The sequence below is a fragment of the Staurois parvus genome, unplaced genomic scaffold (assembly GCF_062004578.1).
Source record: "Staurois parvus isolate SC_StPar_1 unplaced genomic scaffold, SC_StPar_1.0 ptg000099l, whole genome shotgun sequence".
NCBI classification, from domain to species: Eukaryota; Metazoa; Chordata; class Amphibia; order Anura; family Ranidae; genus Staurois; species Staurois parvus.
Window position 1 is genome coordinate 1,515,004 of NW_028317895.1, and position 22,989 is coordinate 1,537,992.

At 38.8% G+C, this 22,989-nt stretch overlaps 1 protein-coding gene across 2 annotated transcripts in view; it reads right to left on the reverse strand.

Annotated features, from left to right (window-relative positions):
• Positions 1 to 7,872: 7,872 nt before the first annotated feature.
• LOC149467809 (uncharacterized) overlaps positions 7,873 to 22,989 on the reverse strand; it is an 81,543-nt gene continuing 66,426 nt past the window's right edge. For both annotated transcript variants that reach the window (XM_089671163.1, XM_089671162.1), the window contains 4 exons: positions 19,691 to 19,744; positions 18,022 to 18,069; positions 11,574 to 11,636; positions 7,873 to 8,173 (listed from right to left, as the gene is read on the reverse strand). In XM_089671163.1, coding sequence (XP_089527289.1) covers positions 11,601 to 11,636; positions 18,022 to 18,069; positions 19,691 to 19,744 — 138 coding nt within the window. In that variant the 3' untranslated portion in view covers positions 7,873 to 8,173; positions 11,574 to 11,600. The remainder of the gene's footprint in view (positions 8,174 to 11,573; positions 11,637 to 18,021; positions 18,070 to 19,690; positions 19,745 to 22,989) is intronic.

Genomic DNA, 22,989 nt, shown 5'->3' on the forward strand with positions numbered 1-22,989 from the left:
GTTTGTTTTTTTATTGATTGTGTGTTATGATTAATAAATGATGTTTTACATTTTTTCAACTTCATTGCTATCACATATGGGTATGATAGCCCCATTTGTGATAGCATATTTAAAATGGCTGGTCCTATTAGATTGATATCACCTCTAGATGCCTCTGCCAGGGAATGATAGCTCTGAACCTGGAAATGATGAAATGAATGAAGCTCCAGTTTCAGTTACTGTAAAGGAGACCAGTACAGAGATATTTTCTGATCTACCTCCACCGTACTTTCTGACAATCGCCATGCCCAGGTCCATAGTGGGTCCACAGCAGTGACAGCGGAGTCTAGAATACATACTGGGGGTAGTTGAGGCTGTGTGTTTGGGGGGGAGGGGGGGGGATGATACATTCAGCAGTGTGTGGAAGTGATTGGGTGGCTTGAAAAATGTATAAACAGTTCCGGCTTCTATGGCAGCTGAGACTGTGTTTAAAAGTTTGTGGTGCTGCTGCTGCCAGCATGAACCTTAAGTCAGTAGCAGCCAAAGGGTTGAATTATATCTAAACCCAAGATAAAAAATGTAGTATATTGAAATTTACCAATTCTTGTGTGTGGTGGCTGGATTCATTTTGTTATCTTTCAGGCTATGTACATTTAATGAAGTATAGCAGATAAAATATAGAAAAATGCCCTCTGACCTTGACAACATTTAATTGTTTGTGTAAGTTCCTGCACATTAAACTAAAATCTCTTACCAGCTTTCACAGCTAAATTCTGTGAACCACAATACACCTCCCCCTATGTAATGTAAATAAGGAGAAGGGGATGTGTTTTTATTGTTAATCAAGAGAGCAGCATAAAGGGACAATGTTGTCACCCTAGAACAGCAATACAATGTGAAAATTAAAGAAAAAAAAATTGTTCTTATGTTTAGACAACTACAATATATATTTTACAATATTAAAGGCATGGACTTTTTGATAAATATATTGTCAGGGTAATAAAAAATAACAGAAAATGGAAGTTGGTGATTTTCATTGATGTAAGTTTCTCTAAGAGTGACAAGCTGAGATGAAAGTCCCTTTCCAATGTACAGACGCTGTGGCCAGACATTTCATCAAAAACCTACCCGTAAGATTATATGTTTATTTAACATATTTTATGCATGTAATATACCAGTAAAAGCCTATTTTTTGCTTACATCCAACAGCAAAGAGACTGCGTCTGTGCACAATATTATACAACAACAATTATATACATATGCACTGTACAGTATATAAAAAAACTATATTTTTTTTTTTTAATATATCAATAATTAATATAATAAACAATACTCAAACAAACATTCTAACAAACATCTATTGGCATGACCAGCCTTTGTATCATTCTAAATTTGTAGAAGAATGTGAACCACAGGTATTCAAGCAATATATCATAATAATTATAATATAATGTTAAACAAGGCCACACAAGTCTATATAAATTATAGAATTTGTTGTTTAATAATCTTTGTTCATTTATATAGACATATTGCATAGGGATAATAATGTATTTAACAATATTCCTTAAAAAAATCAACAAAATGCTTTAAATGGTAAAGAATAGAGGGGAAATCCTCCAATGAGTACAGCTGCTCTAGGGACAACTGTCTAAGAGGGCATCACCCATGGCATTAGAGAGATCTACCCTTTTTCTGTTGTATCTCCAGGACGGGAATTGTAAGTTTGAAGAGGAAACTCCTTAATGGGACACAATTAAAAAAAAAAAAAACTGACATGGATTCTAAAAATGTCCTACTCTATGCAAAACAGAAAAAAAAATTGTACTTACCAAACAAACTACCGAGAATGACGAGCACAACTGCTTTATTCATGATTGCGTTTTAATATGGTCTCTAATAGCGTTGAAACTACAAGATATTTCAAGTTAATATTTTACCAGACTATTTACATTAGGTGAAGATTGCCATATTATCTTACTAATGGATCTCTAATATTTATGTCCTTCTTCTCTATCATCTATTTATTTTATTTTGGAATTGTAATATAATATAAATAATCCTTTTTTCATTCATAGAAAACTTTTGAAGATCAGTTGACTGTTTACATATATACTTAGCCCTGCATATCTCAGCGTTTAAAAGATTTTCTGGAATTATATGCTGAGAAGGTTAAGCTGCTTAGAAAGCACACACAGGTAAATGATCTGATATCAATAAATTAGGTAGCATTTTGCTAATGTGCATTTGGAGAGATCATATAAATGTCCACCAAATAACTGAATAATGCAATACTTGATCTTACACACTGATGTTTTGGCCAAGGCATCCAAAATTCCTATTAGAAGTTTAGCTGAAGAACAGGATGACATTTTTGAAGGCATGTAATGAGTGTAACCCGTTAATATAAAAACAATGGCAAGTAAGATATTGGGGAACAAGGACAAATGTAGTTACCACACACTGTGCTGAGAGGCAGGCATACTTATATTAGTACAAATGCTTTTGACTGATATATTTCTAAAATCCAATTTGATGTTCAATATGAGCAACCATGTCCTTGACCTGTAACCTAGTCCTTTCAGTTTAGCTCACCCTAACACTTAAACCTATCCCACTTAAAACTATTTTTAAAGTATATCTATTTTTGTTTCATACTTCAAGACACAATTTCTCAAAGCCCAAGTAGTTTGTATGGGTGATTTTAACATGTTGCTGTTCCCTTTGTTGGACAGACAGGGCATCTCTATCCCCCTTTCTATACCTACACCTACTACTCTCAACATGTCAGGACCTGATTCACCTTCTGGTGGTCCTGTGATTCTCTGGTCTGAAAGCTGTAGTTCCACTGACCACCTGCGGGTGTCTCCCAGCAGGTTCCTGAAAACAGCTCCGATTGGCCCCAGCTGTTGGGAGGAGGGTACTTAAGGCTTTATCTACTAGTACACCTCACTTCAGTGTTTTGATTGTCTTTCTTCCTGACAGATTTATCCTGTTCTTGAGCTAGCATTGCATCCTGTTCCCTTACTTCTGCTCTCCTTGTTCCTGTACCCAGTCCTGATTCTTGTCCTGATTCCAGTCCCTTTTTCTTGCATTGCTGGTATTTCCTTGTTTACCATCTTGTATATATTTTGCACAAATAGCATATAGTTAGTTTGCTCGTTTTCTGTTACTTAGGCATTTTTAGTTGTTGGTCGCTTGTTTTTTATGTTTGCTGTTTGCTGGTACATATCTTTTGCTGTACTTAAATATATATTGTCTGTTTCCAGTATCCTTGTGTAGCTACACATATCTGGCCATCCCTGCTGCAGACTCTTGACACAACAATTAATTAGAGAGTTGGGCTGTATTGATCTTTGAAGACAGTCTTTCCCAAATACTAAAGCATTCTCAAGGTTCACTCCTGGCATTCTCTCGTATTGCTCTTATGTTATTCAATGCTCAAACTTTAGCTACATTGGACTCTAGTACTTATCTGATGATGGGCATATCTAACCATTGGCCACTTCTACATCTAGCCTTCCAGTCAGCAGGCCTCAGGTCTAAGTTGAAACTACTAATGGCTGCGTCCCAGATGAGTTACAAATGACCCTATCACCTTTTTTGACAAATCCTCTCACCAGGTTGAAAGTATAAAAGGAAAAAACGAGCGCTAGATCTATGTGACAGGAGCAGCTGGCATGAAAGGTAATCACCTCAAAAACCTTCAATATCACTCAAAATTCATACACCATGCAGCGCTTAAAGATATACATATGTATCTACAATAAATCCCTATATAAAGTCTCTATTATGATGATTCAAGAAATGATTCAGTATTCCACACTATTACAGATAGGTGATAAACTGTGACAGTCTCTTTGATATTCTTAATTAAAATATGGTGACTTCCGTGAGAAAATATAGCTGTAGAGTGCACTAACCAGATAGCGCTTAATATTGCGCATGAAATAGATGGTATTAGATCATCTGGGTTTAGACATCCAGAACACGAATCAGCTGGTGAAGAACGCCTCTAGAGATTATGGTATTTCAACCAATATATCCAGGTAATGCAATTCCGATCCACCAGGGGGAGCCAGCAGTCTGAATATCATCCGGGATCCAGGGCTCAAGAATCACAGATGGATGTTAAGCAGATGAGATCTCCCAGAGGGTGCCAGTAATTAGCATGTCATCCCAGGGGCTCCTTAGGAAGTGGTCTCACAGAAAAAAGAGCACTTTCAATAGCATCTGGCCAGATGGGGAATCCACGTGGTAAAAAGTCACTGAGAGCAATACTGAATCATTTCTTGAATCCTCTCACCAGGCTGATGAGGAACTCTTTCATAGCAAAGACATCTGAATCAAATCACATAGCTTAGGAGAAAGTATTCTGACTACATACAGTATGTCCAAGGTACACAAGAATGATAATCAGAAACCACTCAAGCAAAACTATTAACCTATGTCACTAAGCAATAATCTGTTACCTCTGTCTTTAAAATTCATAGTGCAGAGGGTTCAATTCTCACTGATACTGAAGGCATATTAAATTGTTTTTGTTAACTCTATTCAAATATACTGTATACCCTTATTCTCATTAAATGCAAGATGACATTCAAACTTACCTAGCAGCAATAGAGTTTTTTTTTCAATTGTCCACAGACAAAGGCCACATGAAGGACAATGAAATCATGGAGGACAAGAATGACTTTGTAATGCCGCCAACATAAGGGTTACAGCAGAACAGAGCTGCTTGCAGCTGTCCAGCTCAGAATCCCTTACATTGGCTGCATTTCACCTAAGCTCACGGTCATTTCACTGAACATGAACCTATATCAGAAGTATACCCCTGACTATGCTGATTAAAAGAGTAGCTAGAATCAGTGGCTGAAAAGTCACTGATCACAGCCATTCATTCAAAATATGATACCCCCCTTTGCTGCTGTTGCCATCACCTGCCGTTCTGGCCAACTCAGATTTTGCCTGCTGCTCTTCCTACAACACTGAAAAACAACTCCATTCTATGTACTCTGTACAGTGTACTGTCTTTGCTATGCCCTCTAATCCCTCAATAAACTCCCCTTGCTTGTAGCAGCATAGACAGCAGGCTGCACAGAAGGGAAGAAGCTGGACACCAAGAGGAGGATCCAGTGATTGACAGTTCCAGTTCTGGCCAGCAGGGAAGATGAAGTGACAGGTGGCATAGATAGGTAAATATGCATATCATATTAACCAATCCTTTGCCTATCCGAAATTAACAAAAGTGCCAAAAGAAGTAAAAAATGGAATTCCTGGAAGTGAAATGGTTAAGCAGACTGTTTCAGATCTAGTCACTGGTAAAGTGTCAGGCCCCAATGAACTGCCTTTAAAAAATTATAATCAAGGTATCTGGACAAATAGCTCCTATCCTATAACGTCTGTATGAGGAACATTACTGTTAAGTATGTATGATGTAAATATTGTACTCCTGTTGAAACTTAATGATGATCCTGTAGAATGCACTTCCTATACACCCATCTCTTTACTGACCTTGACTACAAAATGCTAACATAAAAATTGTCTCCTGGTCTGAATACTGGTATACGTTCTATTATTCACGATGACTAGTAATGAGCATTGATTTGACCTTGGCTACAGTTCAAACCCAAAGTAATTGAATCCAAAAGTTAGATATCATTTCTGGGCCAAAAAACTGCAGGCAGCATCTGTCTGGCAAAAAATAAGTTTGGCAGTAGGTAGTCACTATTCTCACAACCCAATGAGCTGCCCCTCAACATCTGAGTTTTGGCAGTTGAAGGCTGCCTACTACCCTACTACAGCTCCCTCTTCCCTGTACACCAGACATTTGTTTATTTGACTTTCCAAAACAAAACTTTCAAATGGATGGGCCCATCCTCCCCTACCATAGCCCAGTGAAAATCATTGATCAATCAGATTATCCCTTATAAAAGTTATGTATTGCAATAGGAACTGTCACCTAACGTTCCATAAAATTTCATACCTACAGTATGGTGTAACGCTACCCTCACTTTAAAGTGGTAATAAACTCTAATTTGTAACTTTTACCTACAGAAGGTGAGCTTATAATAAAGGTAGGTAAAATTAGTAACTCCTAAATGTGCACCGTGTAGGAGATAATCTCTCTTCTTAGAGCCGGCGCATGCGCTCTGAAGGAACACCATACCCCTGCCTTCCCTTCAGAGTACTGTGCCGTGGCCCTCCCACATGCTGTCAGAGCTCGCAAACCTTGAAGGAAGACCAGGGGAAGACAGAAGCCTCTGCAGTGGTGACAGTGCACCTCTGGATGGCTTTGTTTTAAGGTAAGTTCTACATAATGTGCTACTATGCAATGCATACTAGCACATTATGACATTACCTTGCAGGGCACTTTTTTTTTTCCTGCAGTTTACTACCGCTTTAAAGTGGAGTTCCAGACACATTGTAAAAAAAAAAGTCAACAGCTAAAGAAGCTGTAGCTGCTGACTTTTAAGAAACAGCCACTCACCTGTCGCTCGATCTCGCAGTGCAGTGAGCTCCCCGCAGCCCACTTCACCAGCTTGCCAGTGTTCCTGGCACTGGCATCTTCAGTGAGGGTACCCAGGTGTGACAGCTTGCGACTTCACAGCTGCGTGCCCACTGCGCATGCGCAAGTAGCGCTGCACTTCCTGAATGGTCCCATTGTCTTCTGGGACCTGTCATGTGGGAGGGGGGGGTGGACACAACTTCCGCTTCCGATCGCCCAGGCAATTGCAGCATAAGTGGGAGAGGGTGCCAATTCTTAATGGGGAGCAGGGGACTATTCTTTACAGAGGAACTTCCCCTTTGGGTGGAGCTCCGCTTTAAGCTTGGGATGATCTGCCCAGCCATAGAGTTATAACTATCTGAATCAGTATATGTGTACCTCTTAGTATTGTGCTATAAAATGTATGTTTGTAACAAAAGCACATATTTAACTGATTCAGTTCCTTACTTTATGATATATTTTTTATTCAGATAGATGCACTATGTAGTTATGAACATCTATGCATATTTACACACCTGTACATCTGTTTAAGTTCAATAAACATAGTTTGGAAAAGTAAATATATAATTTTTATTTGGAGAGAGTAGGGAAAAATTAAAACTCCTGTCATTTTTTTTTTCTTATCTGTGTTCCATTGGGAATATTTCCTGTCTGGGTCCTTTCTGTGCATGCATGCTGTAACTTCAATTAAATCCCATTGACAGTTTGTAATCTATCATAAGCATGTAAGCAAAGGGCAGGCTGCAGGGCGGGGAATGCCTTTGCAGGCTTTTGATAGACTCCTGGCAGCTCAGCACTTTCTTTTGTAGCTCTGCCAGTTGCGTATCGGCAAGGCAGAGATGAGATCATGATCTACCAGTCACCTGCTCACGTTTGCCCGGTAGATCATGATCGACACGTTGCCCACCCCCAAACATCTGACAGATATTTATTGCCATCTGTGTTGCTGAGATTTCCCCCACTTCGTATCTATAAAAACCATTGCTACTGGGCCTGGAAGTAAAGGTAAATCTCTCTAGCAGATCTACAAACAGCAGTAAAATCCCAACAGGGATTCCAACCCTTACCTACTCTATACAAAACTGAAAAAAAAACAGTTTGGTTGGAAATTGTGAAAGAATCAGGTGCTGCAATAAAAACACAAAATAGTAAATATATATGTACAGTATCTCAGTTGTGTACTATTTCACTTACCTTATGTTTCTGGATCATTAAGCAAATCCATGTTATCTCAGACTTTGGATTTAATAAGTACACAAGCTTTGAAGGACAACTAAATGCTCATGGATTCATGTATCTTACAAAAATAATTAAGGATTTTACATTCTTGAAGTTACATTAGAGTTTACCTTTTCTTAGAATGATTTAGAACAAGAATCACCATAAAACCAATAGCACAGATGAGACTTTATTAAGCAAAATGCATAATTGGATTAGGTAAAATTTCAGAAAGCACATGTTCTATTGAATTTAAGAGTTTCAAATAGAAATAAGTCTACTAAAAGATAAAATACATTCTGTTCATTCAGTAGGTCTCTATGTAGTACTACTATATATATGACTTAATTATAATGATATTTTTATGCATCAGCAGAGAAGAAATGGCAATTGAAATTTTAATTTAGAAAGCCAAACAGTTTAAGAACATAAGGTTTTTGCCCTTTAGTTCACGACATATTCCTGTTCATTCTGCAAGAGAAAATAGGACAATTAACAGAACTTTTACCAGCAATATCATTCATGGATAACAAAACAGAATAATCATAATAACAAATACAGTTTTCTATGTAGTAATATACAAACATTGCAACTTAGTGCTTGTTATACAAGAGTTTTTCTGCTTTACAAATTTTTTTTTGAACTTCATAAATCAGTAGTAAAGGTTCAATGCTCTGTATGGTACAACTTTTACATTGTTGCTCACTGTAATTTTGCCTGTCTCCAGGATTTGTAATTTTTCTTGGGTGTTGGTGGCCAGATACATCAGTGTAAATTCACAGTTATGTTCATAGAGTCTAGCAACAGAAACTCCTCATTGATCGTGATATTGGGGGAGGCTTACTAAAACTGGAGCACTCAGAATCTGGTGCAGCTCTGCATGGTAGCCAATCAGCTTCTAACTTCAACTTCAATTAAGCTTTGATAATAAAACCATGGACAGCTGCACCAGATTTTGCTCCACGCAGTTTTAGTAAATAATCCCCATTATCTCTCATACGTCAAAAATAAACAATAGCTGTGGGTCCAGAGAGTTGTAATTCTGTAGCAACTCATACAGCACTATCACTTCCAGCACCCAGAGTTCCACCACTGTCAGTAGGACCAGGGATGAGACCAATAGACTTCATCGGGAATGCGTAGCTGATGCAGCCCTCCTCAGATGGGGGAATCCTGTGTCAACTACAAAAATAACCTAGTGCAGGGGTCTCCAAACTTTCTAAACAAAGGGACAGACTTTACGAGGGCTGGACTGCGGCCAGTGGGAGTAGAAAAGGTCCCGACGTCAGTGGAAAAAAAATAATGCCCCTTTGTTTGGTGTCAGTGGGAGGAATCCTGCCCCATCATTCATGTCATTGGACACTATCATTTGTGTCACTGGGAGGAATTGTGCCTTATCATTGGTGTCATCGGAAGGAGTTGTGCCCCCTTCATTGGTGTAAGTGTGGGGAATTATACCCAATTGGTATCAGAGGATGAAATAGTGCCCCAAGGGCCAGTTAAAATAAGTGAAGGACAGAATCTGGCCTCTGGGACGCAGTTTGAAGACCACAGACCTAGTGCATTACCAGCGATTTATTCTACATAAACCAAGATAGATGCAAAATAGATACTTATGAAAGTGGAAAATAAAATATAGTTAAAACCAAAAGACGCACCCCCAAAGATCTAGGCTAACAGGGTTAGCCTAGCTTTGAGGAAGGGGGTGTGCTTCCAAAACCAATCAGCTTAACCGGCCTGGTGGAGTTGCATGTCCACACGTAATTCCTACATACTGTGGCATCTTTTGGATTTAACGCTATTTTATTTTCCACTTCTGTGTCTTGTTTTATGTAGCATAAATCACTGGCAATGCACTAGGTGGTTGTGCCCTCCTGTTTGTTCTTTCTGTAGCAGCTCTTGTTGAGGGATGTAACTGGGCAACCTGAAGGCTAAACATATATTTGATAAAAATGAATGGTCGCCATGACATTATTGCCTATCTGCCAAATAATAGTCTAAATAATGACAGTGATGTTATAATAAGTCAGCATAGCCCTTACTCTGTGCCACTCCATCATATGTGAAACAAACATCTATTAGTCAGTTCACTTACAGGAGGAGCAGAGGGTTATACCAGACTGTAGGGTAGCCACATCAAATCAAATGAATTGAAATTAAGTTATATCAAAATAAATCCCAGTAAGGTAATAGTTTTTTTTTACCCTTGAAGATATTAGATCAAACTCTACTGTATGCTCACGGCAGCATGCAATACTGTGCACTCCTTGCTCTCTCTGAAGAAGTTCTGTCCGGCTGAATAATCAACCCCACAATCATTTCTAAGGATTAGTTCACTTTACCCGCAAAACTGCCAACATGAAGCGCCAGTAGATTAAAACCAACTGTGCAGCTTTGGTTAAAGGTGAATAGAAATGTTTTCAGGAAAGGTGAGATAATTAATCCTTTAAATAGATTTGCTTACCACTAGTTACATGCATACATCTGCTTATCGATCTCTAAAGCTTTATTTCCTTAACCATACCTAAAGCTGGCCATACACTGAGCAAATGTTAGATGGTTCCTAAAGAACTGGCCAAAATTTGATCTGTTGGTGGTCCTCTTTCGGCACCACTCTACCTTGCATACTTAATTTAAATCAAGGGAACCAGTAGAAACATTGTTAGATCAACAGTGCCTACATCCATTCAGATGGCACTGGTTGTCAGGGTACAATAGCCACAGTGTGAGAATTGGCTATCCACGCTGTTTAGCTTGGATGGAGTAATCTGTTAAATTTATTTCTTAGATGTATAGCCAAGTTAAAGTGGAACTTCAGTACCCTTTCATTTGGCTCCACCCCCTCCATCATGGCCATTTTTGTTATTGTGTTATTGTGGCGTGTGTACAGATGTGCTAAAGGACTCTGCCCAGCCTTTGGGTCCTGCCAGAGACCTTGAAGAGTGAATATGCGCAGGTGATTTCACGCACATGTGCAAACAATTTTGTGGAGATTCCAGCACAGCAGTCTTTTTGAATGCATGGGGCACAGTAGATGTGTCACAGGACTCTATTAAGAATCCCTGATGAGGGGTGGCGGGAATGTGAACATAGCTCTATAATATTTTAAATACAATATAATACAAGAAAATGAGTATGCAAAGTTGACAGAAGGAAAGGGAAGAGCCATTGCAAAATTATAGTTAATTTAATGTGAAGTTATGCTTTAAAGTGTTATTAAACCTTGGATCCTGCATTCACTTTATCTGGTCTTCTACAGTACACAGAACATGGAAATGCAATTATTTTTGTAAATATAAACTGCTAAATATCTTTTCTTGTGAGCAGTTAGCTCATTAGCAGTTAGAGCAGTCTTGTGACTTCTATCAGTGTTCAGCAAAGCACTGGTTAAAGCTTGTAGGAGGAGTTTCATTCTCCCCTATGAGGCTGTACCTCTGTCTGGACAGTGTTTATTGGCCCTGTGCTGATCACATGCATTCTCCCATGAAAAAAAAACCTCTCTAGCAATACACACTTAACTGAGCATGTGCAGCTTGTCCCCAAGCCTCTGTTCTATCAGGAGATGATTTGGGGACAGTAAAAGGAGAGGATCAGAGAAGACAGGATCAAACATCTTATTTACACAATGCGGAGAATTAACCCCTTAAGTTCCACAGTGAGTATAACAAGCATGCTTTACTGCATATACAGACTGATTTTACTGTTGCGGGTTTAGTAACACTTTAAGTTACAAAGTGAAAGCAAAAATGACATGACCAAGCAGAAAGTATATTACAACTTGAATAGCCCTTTTTATTCATGAATAACTCAATCCATACGTCAGATCTGCCTGACCCAACCCTTATGGAGAAATAATTATATCAATACTTACATTTAAGGCTCCTGAACTGTATGAGTTTTATACAGGTGCAACTTGTTTCAAAAGTAGGTCAACCTGAAAAATAGCAATGGGTATTTTTGGTACCACAATGCGTGTAGAAAAACAGTTGTTGGTCATTTTAGAAACAAAAATGTGTTATTAATAATTTTAGACCTTGTTAATAGTCACAGAGTTTCACATTAAATACTGCACAGTAATGTCTCCCAGTAACACAAAGAATAAAGTGTTAAGCTCCTGCTGAGTACTCTGCCTTTGTGCTAGTATAGGATCCCATGTAATTGTATGCCTAAACACAAATATGAAATATAGAAAAAGCACACAATATTGTTAAATAAAAAAAGAATTGCAAAAGCAAGCAAACAAATTTATATTCTGTTTAAACAAGATGACAGTTTTCAAATTCAGTTGACGATCATTTTATATCTTTCTATCTTTTTCCACTGACCTAAAGGGCATCAACCAGCATACTGAAAAATTTATGATTTCATACTATATAAAATATGCTGAGTAATAGTGCTGGCATGTTATTCAAGGATAAGTTTAACTAAAACAAATGTTTCTTTTTTTTTATAGGAGCAGGAGCTTCAAATTGATTGAATGATTTCTTTTATAGTTGTAATGCTAGTGGCAAGATGTCTGCAAATAGGGCATTAATTTAGCTGTTTATACAGGGAATATATTTGTTGAGTCAAACATTTGGTTCAATATTTTTTTCTTTGGATCAGCTGGATGAGTTATACTAAAAGGAAAAGTTACTTTTTTGGTCTTTTGCTAATTAAATAAATTTAAATGCATTAAGTTTTCCTTTTTAAATTCGATCACCCTGGAACACCAGGTATGCAGGCTGATTTCTCTACACCTGGGAGATGGCAGAGGTGTGTTCCTCTGCAATGCTGGAATCACCCCACATGTCCTTCAAGGATAAGTTCACCTTTGGTCACCTTTTTATTTCTAAATTCCAGCTCCCCTATGCACCAATATAGCAATAATCTTTGGTAGAAATTCAGTGATTGCTGTTCTCGCTAAATACACAGGCATACACAGGCATTGATTTTTATTTTTCTACCTTAACCCCTTGACACCGACGTAACACAAATATGCAGCCTCACGGAACTGGGCTTTTTTCCCCTGGGGCTGCATACTTGCATACCTGTCACTGCGCGGTGTCACTGAGAGCCCCAGGTCCCGTTCTAACGATCGGGACCCGGGACTCCCATGATTGCTGTGATAGCCTCTGATTGGCTATCACAGTGATCAGTGACTGTACAGCCCGGCCCCCTTTGTTTTTTTCTCTCTCTATGAATGGAGGAGAGAGATACATTGTATCTCTCTAACTCCTGGCATAGAGGAAAAAAAAAAGTTTGTAAAAAAAAAAGATAAATAAATATTAAAAAATAAAAGAAAAAATAAAGAAAAAATACCTAGATCAAGTTTTGATCTAGTTCAGCAGCAGGATTAGTGTTTGGGTCAAGGTCAAAGGTCAGGATTTAAATAAAAAAATTGGTATCCGTGTCAGTTAGTGTCAATGTCAGTGTCAGTGTGTTTTAGGTAAAAAAAGATGAAAACAAAATGTGAACTATTGTTTCTGGGCTGTACTACGGGTACAAACAACAAATAACATACACATATATGGTATCACTGCAATCTTCAAGAGCTGGAGAATTTATTTTGGGTTGTTCTTTGCTGGTAGGTTATGGTCGTAACAAGAAACACACAGCTAAATAAAAAAAATATTTTTTTTACTATTCTGGGCCAGTTTTCCTTTGATAATAAAAGAAAATCAGGAGATATCCATTACCATCTACCACCAAATGAAAGCCCAATTTGTCCTGGATGTACGAAGTAGTTGTGGTGATATAAACGGTTTTACTAACACATGTCAACATTGCAAAATTGTGCTTAGGCATTTAGATTTGTTTTACCCTTAGGCGTGAAGGGGTTAACTTTCATCTTGCATGTGTCAGAAGCATATAAAAGCTTCATCCAATTAGGCTGGTATCACTATGATGAGTCTTTTAGACAGATATTATCAATATATCTTTTGTTAAAATGGGGAATGAAAGATGTAGGATTGTGGCTTAATCTAATGTTGCCTCAAAAACCTGCTTATTCAGAACAACAACCTACATCAACAATCTTTCCTTATAAAAGAGGTTACTGCTATGCTTTTAATGAAACCCAATGTAATTGGGGTAATGCATGTAAATACAAGCACAAATTGTTCGGGACAGCACTCAGTACTTAAATGTTACAAAATAAATGTTGCATTACAAAATCAAAGAGATTCGCTACCAAAAAGCTTACACACCAGTGAAATGAACAAGCATGCTTCATTGGCTGGCAATATACCCAAACAAAGAGACAGACACGTTTTTAATTGAAGGTTTTACAAATGGTTTTCCGTTACTAGTTTTTTCAGGTAGTGGTTGTATTTGGTTAACAGTTTAAGGTCAGTGGCACAATTCCTACATATTGTTAGGGAAAAATTAAACAAAGAATTTAAAGAAGGCCCTATGGCAGCACCATTTAGATATCCACCTTTTAAAAATGTTAAAATATCCCCACTTGGTATTATACCTAAATAGGAGCCAAATTCATTCCGGCTTATAGGTCATTTATCGTTTCTGAAGGGATCATTTTTAAATGATGGAATTAATTCACAATTGTCCTCTGTTTTTTATTGCACTTTTGAGGAAGTGATACGGCATATAAGACAATTTAGTAAAGCAGCATTACTTGCAAAAGCTGATATTAAGGCATCTTTTCGCTTGTTACCAATAGCCCCTTCTTCACATAACTCTTTGGGAATATATTTTGAAAGGGAATTTTATTATGACATGTGCCTGCCTATGGGATGCTCCATTTCGTGTGCCTATTTTGAAGAATGTTCTACTTTTATTCAATGGATTGTTTCTTTTGAATCAGGATTTGATGTCATATTACACTACTTAGACAATTTCCTTTTTATTGGTCCATCAGATTCACCACTTCTCATGCTACAACTATTTAGTATGGTCACCCAGCACTTTGGCATACCCTTGGCTACAGAAAAAAAGTTTTTTTCTGCCTATGAAAATTTAATTTTTGGGAATCGACATTGATACAGAACTATTACAATATCAATTGCCTTTTTCAAAAATAGACAATTTGAAGACTAATATTTGTGTTTGAGACAAAAAAAGGTGCTATTAAAAGAACTTCAGACCTTAATGGGTCTATTAGAAGGATTTGATATTTTCAGATGCAATGGAATAAATAATGCAAAATTCGTGAAACTGAACTGACTGTGACAATTACAAATTCAATTTAAATCACAAATTTACTTGAATCCAAATTATCGAACAACTTGAAAAATGTAATTAATTTCCCCATGGGCCCGAACTACTATTACATCATGTGATGTCATCTGAATGAAACAAATGTATTCATTAATTTCCTTATAATAAGAGTAAATGGGCATATCATCAGTCCTTATTCGCTGGCGAGATTCATTGGACAGCAGGTGGATGGATAAGATGTATCCTTAAAACAGCTCTGCACAATAGGTGGAATGCAGATTAAGTCCATACAACAGCCTATGTTCTCTTATCGTAAAGCCTGTAATATAAAAAGCCAGGTAGCTCCAAGCACGTTGCAAAATCCAGTGCCCGTTGGCCCCACAATTACCAGTTTCTTCTCCAACTTATCTGGAATGTGTAGATGCAACAAGAAAAAATGCCTAACATATTCCTTTGTCCCTAATGGCCTCAAGAACTTTGAGGCTAATGGTAAAAATTATCCAATTTCCCATTTCTTCACATGTTCTACGGATTTTGTTATTTATGCCCTCAGGTGCCCTTGTGGTCTACTTTATATCGGTAGAACCATCAGGGTCCTGAGGACAAGTGTTAGAGAACACAGGAGATCCATCGAACAAGGAGATAAAGATAACAATAACAAATACAGTGTACCCAAGCACTTTCTATAAGTGCATACCAGATCTACATTGGGAATACAGGTCTGGATCATAGAGCAGATCTCTAATACTTTCCCCAAAACCGAAAGGTATAAAAAATTGTGTGAACAGGAGACATTGGATCTTCTCGTTGAATACCCTAACAGCAGCAGCGCTTAATGAAGAGAGAACCAGTACTATCATTTAATTTCTTTGTTTTGACAATTAGATTATATTTAAGCTATATAAAGCCTTTTATAACATTTACACTATTTTTTATATATCGGCATTTCTTTCCCTAGTCTATCCATATACAAAGAGCAAATAGCAGACTCATCTTGGTATGTTAGTCACATCTTGTTCTTAATTTTACAGACTAGAGTTCCCCTTTAGGATTTTTTCTTTCCCCCCCTTCATTTCACGTAGTGTATATTTTTCTAGTTCTGTTTATATTGAGTCAAATTTTCTCTGCAATGCTATTTGTATCATCTATTTTTAATTTTATTTTCATGTTTTGTTTTATTCTTTGTGCTAGAACTCCCCTTCTTTTTTAGATCATGCACATAGTGTTAATTTATTCAATCAGTTCCACCCGAATTATTTAAGCCATATCCACCCATTCTTAACTATCAATAGTATTCCATGTGTGCTACATTTCCCCTTCCCTTCCTCTATCAGTGCCTAATAAATAGCTAGCCTTTCCTCCCTTTCCCTCTCATGGTTTGACAAAGGAGTGATTGTGGGCTCCGAAATAGATCAAAGTATATATTGCCAGCCAAGACAAGGAGTGGGTGGGATGGGCGGCTGCCTTGGGTGCAGTGGTATCATGCAAAGGTGAGTGGGCACCGCATAGGGAGTTCCTACCTACAAGCTGACAGGAGTAGTGATTGGCAGCTTAACAAACACTTGTGCTGGGGATGAGAGTATTTGAGCTAGGAGGGGGAAAGAAGAAGAATACTTGTGCCAGGCGGGGTGTTTGGGGGGATATGTGCAAGGAGGGGGGATTGTGAGGAAGAAGATTTGTGCTGGGAGGAGACATTTGGGGAGCAGCAGTGGTGTAAGATTTGCTTTAAGAGGCAAAATTTAGGGTGGGGGAGGAGAAATTGTGGTGGGAGCTGATTTTGAGAGAATATGCTAGGAGGGGTGATTTAGGGAGATTTGTGCTTGGAGGGGGGATTTGGAAGGGGAGAGAGGATTTATGCTCAGAAGGGAAATTTGAAAAGTAGAGGATTTATGCTAGGAGGGAGGATTTAAGGAGAAAAATAATTTGAGCTGGGAGAGGGGATGGGGGGAGGGGGGCAAAGATTTTGGCTGGGTTGGGAATTTCAGTGGGGGGGGGGGGGGGGATTTGTGGATTTGAAGAGGAAGAGGAGTAATTTTGTTTGGGGAGAATTTTGGCTTGCAAAGGGAATTAATGCTTAGAGAGTAAGCATGCAGATTAGTGTTTTTTGAGGGAGGGAGGAAAGTTTCGCTGACATACTGTATAATGCTCATACCTTTTTAGGACGTGGGGGGGCGCCGTTTGCCATCTTCACCCTGGGCGCTAGATGATCTTGTCCCAGCACTGATTGTCAGTACACTGTGGTTTATCAAAATGAATGTCCAATTCCTGACAAATGAGTCCCGTGAGGAATCAAAATGTTGTACCTTACTGCTGTGATGTGGCCTTCTCAAATAAATGTTGGGGCATTTATTTGATGAGAGTATCTTGGTGATATATACTTTGTGAAAGCAGGAACTGCACCAATCTCCCTGTCACTCTGCTCTCTCCTTCTATCAATATGTTACTTATATTACTTATACTACAGCACAACTGGTTGGCTACTTGCACTCCCCTAGGCTGAATGCTGTTATACAGGGGACTGCAAGAGGCTGATACCAGGTCAGTTTAGGTACTCACACTGTTTGCATTTGAAAAACTGCATTTCATCATGTATTAATGGATAGCAAGCTACATCGATTTGTGCATCTAACTTAAACAAAACAAAACTTAAATAAAACCTCCAGTTATGATCATATATTAACCTCTAAGAGGTTAAAGGAACTGGACAGCTCAACAAATACTGATGTTTATTTTCCTTGAGATCAGTGTCAAACTCTGATTTGATATTTATAGAATATGCAATTTTAGCTCAGATTTACATTTTGCTCCTGCTGCTGTCACAATCAAATCCTGTGAGGAAAGAGCAGGAAAAGAGCAGGGAACAAAGCTGAGTCACACGGTGTGTGTCTATAGAAGCACACAGTGTGGCTCAGAAAGGAGTCCCTATGAGTGCCCCCATAGCAAGCCTTTTGCTATGAAGGGCACTCAGAAGAGGAGAATCGGGACTGCTCTGTAAAAAACCATTGCACAGAACAGGTAAGTATAACATGTTTGTTATTTTAGAAAAAAAACCCTTTATAATTACTTTAAGTTTAGCTTACGAGCATTTGATGCATTATTTATTCATATAATAACTCTTAGTAGTGTATCATTACACTTCAAAAGTCACAAGCAATACTTACTGCAATGCAAGCAAGTTTAACTACAGGATCTTTAGGTCCCCCTTTAATCTACAGAAATAAAACAGATAAAGCTGTAACTTTAAATAATACTCAAGGATCAGATCTTCCTGAATGATATGAATGAAAAGTGTATTTCACCACACATGACTTTCTAAAGGATTTTTGAAACATATATACAACAATAATGTAAAGTCTTATGTTGAACCCTCTTTAAAATGTCATTTTTATCCCCCAAACAAACTTTAGGTTTTTCTATATCTAGAGGTCCACTGTCCATCAATACAATGAGCACTTCAATGCTTGACATGATGAAATGTGTTATGTACTATCAAAATTCTACACATTGCCAGGTTTAGGCAGACTGTTCTGCTTTTCACAATCAAATGCCCTATTTCAATAATTTGCCAACCAACTAGGGATGAGCTTGATGTTTGAGTCAAACATCTGGAACGCATCCGGGCTGCGTTTCTATGGTGTAAGCCAGTCCTAAATAAGGACATGTGCGTTCTGGTGCATTTTTGGTGTGTTTTTTCTGCATTTTACTGTATTCCAGTACTGTTGAGTGCACAAACATAAACAATTCCATTCTATTGCAGACAATAGGCTGCAACTTGTTATGCGATTTAAAACTGTCAAATCGCATGATCAGTCGCACCAGTGAACCTGGGCTAAAAGTTAAGAGTTAGGTTTAGCATTTTCAGTAGAATGCATGCTGAGCAGCACAATAAAAAAAATTGTGAGCAGGCAGGTAAGTGTGTATTATTGCAGAAGAGATATGGCATGTCTTTTACACAACAAGGAGCTGCCTACTTGTAGTTTACTAAAACTTAGGTTTAGCTCTGCTTACAAATTCCCTCAACTTTTCCAAAGAAAAGAGCTTGCAGGTGGGAACACAGGAGGTGACAATTTGAAACTAGAGCAGTCAGTTACTACTGTAAGGTGAGCTGAGCATTAAGGTCTCATTAAGGTCAATACTGAAAACCTTTGCCTGCTGCTATCATGAATTCAGCTCCTCTACACCAGTGGTGTATTTATCTCTTGTGCTGTCTTAGGCAACACTAAAATTGGGCTCCCCCCACCACCACCAGCACCCCTTCTGGCCCCCACCACCACTAAAATTGGGCTTCCCACCACCACCACCACTTCCCCTCGACCCCTGCACCACTCTCTATCAACAACCCCACCCCCCGGCCCCTGCCACCACCACTTTCTGCCAACAACCTCCTACCCCATCCCACCCGCAGAGAGAGAGAGAGAGTTAGTAAAGCACTAACCTTTACCTCTATGGAAAGCACCTGGCCATCCTCGGAGCCAAGCCCACTGTCTTCCTTTCTTGTACGGGAAGCTTACACCCTCCAGCAGTGCAAAGCCTCCTCGGATTCCATGGTTGAGCCTCACCAGGTCCCCATCCCTGCCATATGTGTCCATTTTTCTGGGGGGGCAGTGCCACCCTCTGAAAATTGCCACCCTGGGCAAACGCCCTGTTTGTTTGACTCGCAGTAAATACGCTGCTGCTGTACACTACCGGAGCCCCAGAATTATTAGTTTTGAGTGTGCTGACTATTTGGAAAATCTGTGAATGGTGGTGTATTCCTTTGACCAATACATAGGTCAAGACAGTACATTTGGTGAATGTTCAGCAGAGTGGATTTTAAGAACAAATACAAACCGCATCTAGATTTGGTATTGAAATGCCTTCTCCAAGATCACGTTTAACAATATTCTGAAAAAAAGAAAAACAGAGTGTTAAATAATGGAATAACATTTTGCTTTGAATACATGTTGTTGTATCTGTGGAAGACCACCTATCTGTCCATCACCCATAACAAAGTATCTGTTTTTTACACTAGTGCTAAACAAGACATGTTAATGTCTGTCACCCTAATTGAAAGCACCTTGTTCCGATGTTTAGGGACAAGAGCCCTTTCCCCACATCCTGTCCCCCAAAATGGATGCTGGAGTTGTTGGGACTTATAGGAACTGGATGCCTGGGGGATATTTTCCTCCTCTCATGCCTGGGGAATCCTGAGTGATGTCATTGACCATATTTGGTCAAGGACAACTATTATTAAATGATGTCATTCAAGATCTCTGGCTGTTTGTGCACATTGCAGCAGCACTGGCATCTGTAACTTAGGAGGCAATAATGTGGCTGGAAAACAATTGACTAGTAGCAGGGAAACATCATTAGGTGTCGGGTTGTTACGATTAAGGATGGACATATTTTGCTGGATGTTAGACATGTGTGATTTGTTTTGTTACAAATCAATATTTGGAAACAATTTTCATTATTCTGAGATTCAGATGTATCTGAATATCCGAATAACAACAATGACAAATGTCAACAAATCCAGAATAAATTATATTGAAACACTGAAATTCATTAATTTCATTTGGGTGTTTGAAGCACTTGAAATAATGAATCTGAGCTGATTCAGGAATAGCTGGTTATTAAAGTGTTACTAAACCCACAACAGTACAATCAGTCTGTATATGCAGTAAAGCATGCTTGTTATTCTGTATATACTGTGGAACCTAAGGGGTTAAAGTGTTACTAAACCCGCAACAGTACAATCAGTCTGTATATGCAGTAAAGCAGGCTTGTTATTCTGTATATACTGTGGAACCTAAGGGGTTAAAGTGTTACTAAACCCAGGACCCTGCATTCACTCTATCTTGTCTCCTACAGTACACAGAACATGTAAATTACATTATTTTAGCAAATATAAGCTGCTAAATACCTTTTTTCTTCAGCAGTTAGAGCAGTCTTGTGGCTTCAGCAGAGCACTGGTTAAAGCTTGTAGGAGGAGTTTTCATTCTGCTCTAGGAGGATGTGAAACCCTTGACCTTTGTCTGGACAGTGCTGATTGGCCATGTGCTGATTACATGCACCCTCCCATGAAAAAAAAAACCTCTCCAGCAATACACACCAAATTGAGCATGTGCATGTGACCACGGGTTCAGTCTGTATCAGGCAGTCATTTCAACAAGAGGAGGGGCAGAGAAGAAAGGATCAAACAGCCTTTTTACACAATGCAGAGGATTGACCACTTAGGTTCCACAGTGAGTATAACAAGCATGCTTTACTGCATATACCGATTGATTTTACTGTTGTGGGTTTAGTAACACTTTAATCCTCTGTAAAAAGGCTGTTTGAACCTGACTTCTATGATACTCCCTTTCTTCCAGTGTCCCCCTTTTATCTCCTGATAAGACATATGGTGTGGAGACACTCTGCACAAGCACAGTTTGGAATGTATTGCTAGAGATATTTTTTTTTTCTTGGGAAAGTGCATGTGATCAGCACAGGGTCAATCAGCACTGTCCAGACAGAGGTCAGGGGCCCTGCATTCTCCTAGAGCAGAATGAAACTCCTACAAGCTTTAACTAGTACTCTGCTGGACGCTGATAGAAGTCACCAGATTGCTCTAACTGCTGATGAGAAAAGGTATTTAGCAGTTTATATTTACTAACATAATTGCACTTCCATGATCTGTGTACTGTGGGAGATCAGATATAGTGAATGCAGGGTCCTAGGTTTAGTAACATTTTAACCCCTTGACGCCGATCGCATGCAAATATGTGGCCTCTTGGCATCTGGGCCTTCAAGCTGAGCAGCCGCATATTTGCGTGCAATTAAAAAATACATATGTGCTGAGAGCGCACGCCCTGCGCGCTCCCAGCACATATGTCCACTAATCATGAAAAGGTCCAGATCTCTCCTTTCGATCGAGACCTTTTCCAATCATGTGACTGAGAATCATGGTGGTCACATGACCATAAAACCCCATCCTCCCTCCCGGCTTCTGAAACCCTTAAAGGGCCAGGAGGCGCCAGTGCCAAGAGGTTAAAACACTTTTTTTTTATAACTGCACCCTTGGATTATGCAAGTGACTTTACTTTTCTGCTATTAACAACTTTATCTACATGTTAGCAATCCTAGGCCACATACAGAGCAGATGCATCATGCGTATTTACATCTATAATAGGATGCTGCAATTATCACATCCCAGAGAATATATGTAATTGAACAGAAAAAAAGGGGTGACATTTTTGTAGAGAGCATCATCTGCCCAGTGAAATTCTGAACTCTATTTCCTGGGACTGGTAGCATGGAGAAAATGTGGTCCCTTCACTTTATCCCAGAAAGTTTGGCCCTTCACTTTATCCCTTATCTTGGAGGTGGGAAGAAAAGAGGAGGCAATATAGAGCTAGAACAGTCCATTAATACTGTGAGGTAATATGAGCAGGAAGGTCTCATCCATTTTGGTTGAGATTAAAAAAAGAAGTTGTTTTTCACAATTTTAATGATGCCATCCCGGCACACCAGTCAATGGGGCAGATAGATATACAGTACTTAGCTGAAAGCTGACAATCAGCCACATTCCCCACTATACTGAATCCAGCTTATACATTATGTCCTCTAACACCAAAAAAATGCACTCCTCCAGAAAAACCCTTACCTGATGCTATCATGGAATAAGCTCATTCACTGCTTGTTTTTGACACAGAGACCACATGGCCCCGTACTTTCTGCAGGGATATGGAATTATGGATTTTAAGGGGTTTATTTATTGTTGTAAAGTCAGGGGTTGGGTTTAACATTTTCAGTAGAAAGGACAGAAATGGGAGCCCATACATTTCCTTACATCAGGTGTATATTAATTTGCAGGTTTTTTAATTCTCTTTACATTTATCTGTTTTTACTGAAGTTGAATTTTTCTTTACATCCATGGTACACCAGAAAATAAGATAAATATACCTATTGTAGAAGGGTTGCTAGTACATAGTTCCCCCACCTGTACCTTACCAGTCTGTAGGCAATTAGCAATTTACAATGCCTTGGGGGCTCTGAAAATAATGGATCCCCTCCTGAAAATCACCCCTCCTGAAAATCAACTCGTCTCTGTGGCACCACTGGTGATGTAGTAATAAGATTAGGAGGTGTGCTTGGCTTTCCTTCCAACA